Source organism: Benincasa hispida, chromosome 1 (assembly GCF_009727055.1).
Source record: "Benincasa hispida cultivar B227 chromosome 1, ASM972705v1, whole genome shotgun sequence".
Classification (NCBI taxonomy): Eukaryota; Viridiplantae; Streptophyta; class Magnoliopsida; order Cucurbitales; family Cucurbitaceae; genus Benincasa; species Benincasa hispida.
Window position 1 is genome coordinate 41,849,624 of NC_052349.1, and position 3,934 is coordinate 41,853,557.

Genomic DNA, 3,934 nt, shown 5'->3' on the forward strand with positions numbered 1-3,934 from the left:
TTTGAAGGTAGTGAAGTAGGTTTTTTGTGCATCGTTTGGTAGGCATATCTCTGTGTTAGCTGACAGGGTGGCAGGGGTGGCGGTAGAATTCTTTCGGGGTTTCTTAGGGACTCAGCATGTGAGGTATAGGGATTTTACTGCCCAAATTGAGGATATTGTACAGTTCAGCTGGCTCGAGGAAGGGGTGGAGGCACTTGGTCAACCAGTGAATCGGGAGGAGATTCATAAGGCTTTATTCTCGATGAAGTCTAGGAAGGTTCCTGGGCCTGATGGGTTTTCGGTGGATTTTTACAGAGCTATTTGAAGTGCGGTTGGGGATGATTTCTGTGACACTCTGCTGAATTTTTTCGAAACATGTTACTTGCCTGGTGGAGTTAATTCTACTGCTATTACTCTCATCCCTAAGAGGCGATGAGCTGAACATATGGAGGAGTTTCGTCCTATTTCATGTTGTAATGTTGTGTATAAGTGTATCTCGAGGATCTTAGCTGAGAGGTTGCGGTTGTGGTTGCCTGGTTTCATTAGTGGTAATCAGTTTGCGTTTGTTCTGGGTAGGTCGATTTTCGATAACATTTTATTGTGTCACAACTCATGGGGAGCTATAAGAAGGGCAGAGGGAAGCCACGTTATGTGTTAAAGGTAGACCTTCAGAAGGCTTACGATTCGGTGAATTGGGATTTTTTGTTTAGTGTGTTGTTGGTTATAGGTACGCCCCTTCAGTTTGTTAGATGGGTGAGGGCTTGTGTTACTTCGCCTAAGTTCTCTGTCATGATTAATGGTTCCCTTGAAGGGGTTTTTCCTGGTAAGAAGGGGTTGAGACAGGGGGATCCGTTGTCTCATTTTTTGTTTGTGATGATGATGGAGGTCTTGTCTAGGTTGTTGAATAAATCTCTTGTGTGGTTTAAGTTTCATGATCGGTGTGAGCGCTTGGGCCTAACTCATTTGGTTTTTGCAGACAATTTGATGATTTTCTGTGTAGCTGAGAGAGATTCTTTGGAGTTTATGAGGCAGGTATTGACAGAGTTTGCTGAGTTGTCTAGGTTAGTTGCAAATGTTGGGAAGAGTTCCATGTTTGTTACGGGTATGGATTCTAGAGAGGCGGAAGAACTAGCTGCGTATATGGGTGTCTCTCTTGGTACGTTGCCTGTTAGGTATCTGGGTTTACCTTTATTGGCGGGTCGGTTGAGGGCTATGGATTGTGCACCTTTGATACAAAGGATTACAGCTCGTATTTGAAGCTNGTTAGTTGCAAATGTTGGGAAGAGTTCCATGTTTGTTGCGGGTGTGGAGTCGGAGGAGGCGGAGAAACTAACTGCGTATATGGGTGTCTCTCTTGGTTCGTTGCCTGTTAGGTATCTGAGTTTACCTTTATTGGCGGATCGGTTGAGGGCTGTAGATTGTGCGCCTTTGATATATAGGATTACAGCTCGTATTAGAAGTTGGGCAGTGAGGTCCTTCTTCTTTGCTAGGAGGTTGCAGCTTATTAGGTCTATTTTACAGACCTTTTAGGTTTTTTGGTGTAGCATTCTCGTGTTGCCTGTGTGTGTAACTCATGAGGTTGATTGTCTATTACGTAGTTATTTATGGAAGGGTAGTGTGGAGTGGGGGTGGTGCACGGGTGGCGTAGGATGAGGTGTGCTTACCGTTAGGAGAGAGGGAGTTTTATAGAAGGGTAGTGTGGAGTGGGGGTGGTGCACGGGTGGCGTAGGATGAGGTGTGCTTACCGTTAGGAGAGAGGGAGTTGGGTGTGAAGCATATGGCCTCTTGGAACCAAGCTGCTATTATGAAGCTTCTCTGGTTTCTCTTAATTAAATCGAGGTCACTATGGGTGGCGTGGGTGGAGGCGTATGTTTTGCATGGCCGGTCGTTATGGGCTGTTTGGAGTGAGGTTGGGAGGTCTTGGTGCTTGAGGGCTATCTTGCGAAGTAGAGATAGATTCAAACATCTGGTTCGTTTGATGATTGGCGATGGACGGTCTTGTTTTGTTGGGTGGGATCCTTGGCTGCTGGGGGGCGCGATTTTGGATTCATACAGGTCTATGGTGGTTCATGATGCAAGGAGTAGTTTGGAAGTGTGGTTGTCGGAGTTCATAGATGGTGAGGAAGGTTGGAGGTGGCCTACAGTGTCTTGGGAGCTGCTTGAGATTTGGGGTTTTATCCAAGTAGTGGGGCCTAGGGTGAGGGGAGAGGATTATTGGGTTTGGGTGCCGGATGTTAGTGGTCGGTTTTCTATAGCTAGTGCTTGGGAGAGTATACGTCCTCATCGTCCTAGGGTGTTTGGGGCTGGTATTTTATGGGAGAAAGGTGGTATTCCCCGTCACTCTTTCTGTGCGTGGTTAGTAGTGAGGGATAGGTTGGGTACACAGGATTAGTTGAAGAGTTGAGGTGTGTTGTTAGAGAGGGGGTGTCTTCTGTGTGAGGGAGGTGTGGAGTCGCGGGATCATTTATTTTTTGAGTGTGGGTTTGNGTGAGGGACAGGTTAGATACGCGGGATTAGTTGAGGAGTTGGGGTGTGTTGTCAGAGGGGGGATGCCTTCTGTGTGAGGGAGGTGTGGAGTCGCGGGATCATTTATTTTTTGAGTGTGGGTTTGGGAGAGAGGTGTGGTCTAGTGTGTTGCGTCAGTTGGGTTCAACGCATCGGATGACTGGTTGGGATGTAGAGTTAGTTGGTTGTGCCGAGTGGGGTCGGGTAAGGGGGCGTGTAGTAAGTTGTTCCGTGTTTTCTGGTGTGCTTCCATATACTACATCTGGCAGGAGTGCAATCGACGGCTGCATGGAGGTCGACCGAGGTCGGTGTTTGCTCTGGTTCACCTTATGGTCTCTACGGTTCGTGCTCGTGCTACTTCCTGGCAGGTTGACCTTCTTGGTCTTATCTAGTGTGTGTACGAATGTTTTTTCTTTTCGAGCTTTACGTTGTTCTCTGTTTTATTGTAGCCCCTAGTTTGTGGGGTTTTGGATTCTTTTCTCTATCTTTCTCCTTGGTAGTTTGCGAGTTTGCGTTTATGTGTTGGTTTTTGTTCTGGTCTTATTTTGTTGGCTTTGTTTTGGTTTTGTTGCCCTATCTTTGCTTGTGCTTTGTTGCTTTGTTGCCTTGATCCCGGGCTGTGGGATTCCCCTCGTTGTTGTATAATAATATCACTTATTCTAAAAAAAATAATAATAATAATTACTTAATTAAATGCAAGAGACCAATTAATGTAGTCATGAATTAAATTTAACATTATTTAGTTTATTGTTATATTAAGTAATTATTTAGTCATTTAAAATAAAAATAAATGAATACTTTGATATCAAACATTGATTGAATATATTTAAATTATTTACTAAAAGGAAATAACTACTATAGAAAGTATTTAAAATATTAATCAATAATAATAATAATAATTCAGATTAAATAGTTAGTATAACATAAAATATTAATAGTAAATGTGTTAATTGAAATTTATTAAATCTAAATATTATATTACTATTTAATAATTAATTAAAATTAATAGTAACAAATAATTGATAGTCATTAAACTAATTAGGCTATATCTTTATTGTTCATAGACATAAAAATCTCACCATTTTGTAGAATATTAAAAAACACATGTTAGATGAGTTTTAAAGTTCCTTAAATAATAATATCTTAGGTTTAAAAAAGTGAAATTATGTGAAACAAACAATGATATTATATCTGAAATTCCATGGAAAAATTTGTGAAACAAGTGGGCCCTTATAGGTATTAAAGGGAGAAGAAAAAACAAGAGATTTTTGTAGGGTTGTGTCACATCCCCTCCCATATTACCCTCTGAACCCAATAGGAGATGTGAGGACATCAAATGCCAACCCTCTTATAACATCTACTGTCCAACTTGACTTGTTTTGCTTTAACTACAACATGAGAAATGCATTTAACCACACAGTAAAAAAACCAACAACTTATCAACCAAGTG

At 41.9% G+C, this 3,934-nt stretch overlaps 1 protein-coding gene across 1 annotated transcript; it reads left to right on the forward strand.

Moving 5' to 3' along the window:
- Positions 1–424: 424 nt before the first annotated feature.
- On the forward strand, positions 425–2,876 carry LOC120077424. Its single transcript, XM_039031309.1, has 6 exons — positions 425–551; positions 707–802; positions 956–1,151; positions 1,239–1,451; positions 2,035–2,212; positions 2,754–2,876. The coding sequence occupies exons 1-6, from the start codon at positions 425–427 to the stop codon at positions 2,874–2,876; spliced, it is 933 nt and encodes a 310-aa protein (XP_038887237.1).
- The last annotated feature ends 1,058 nt before the right edge of the window (positions 2,877–3,934 follow it).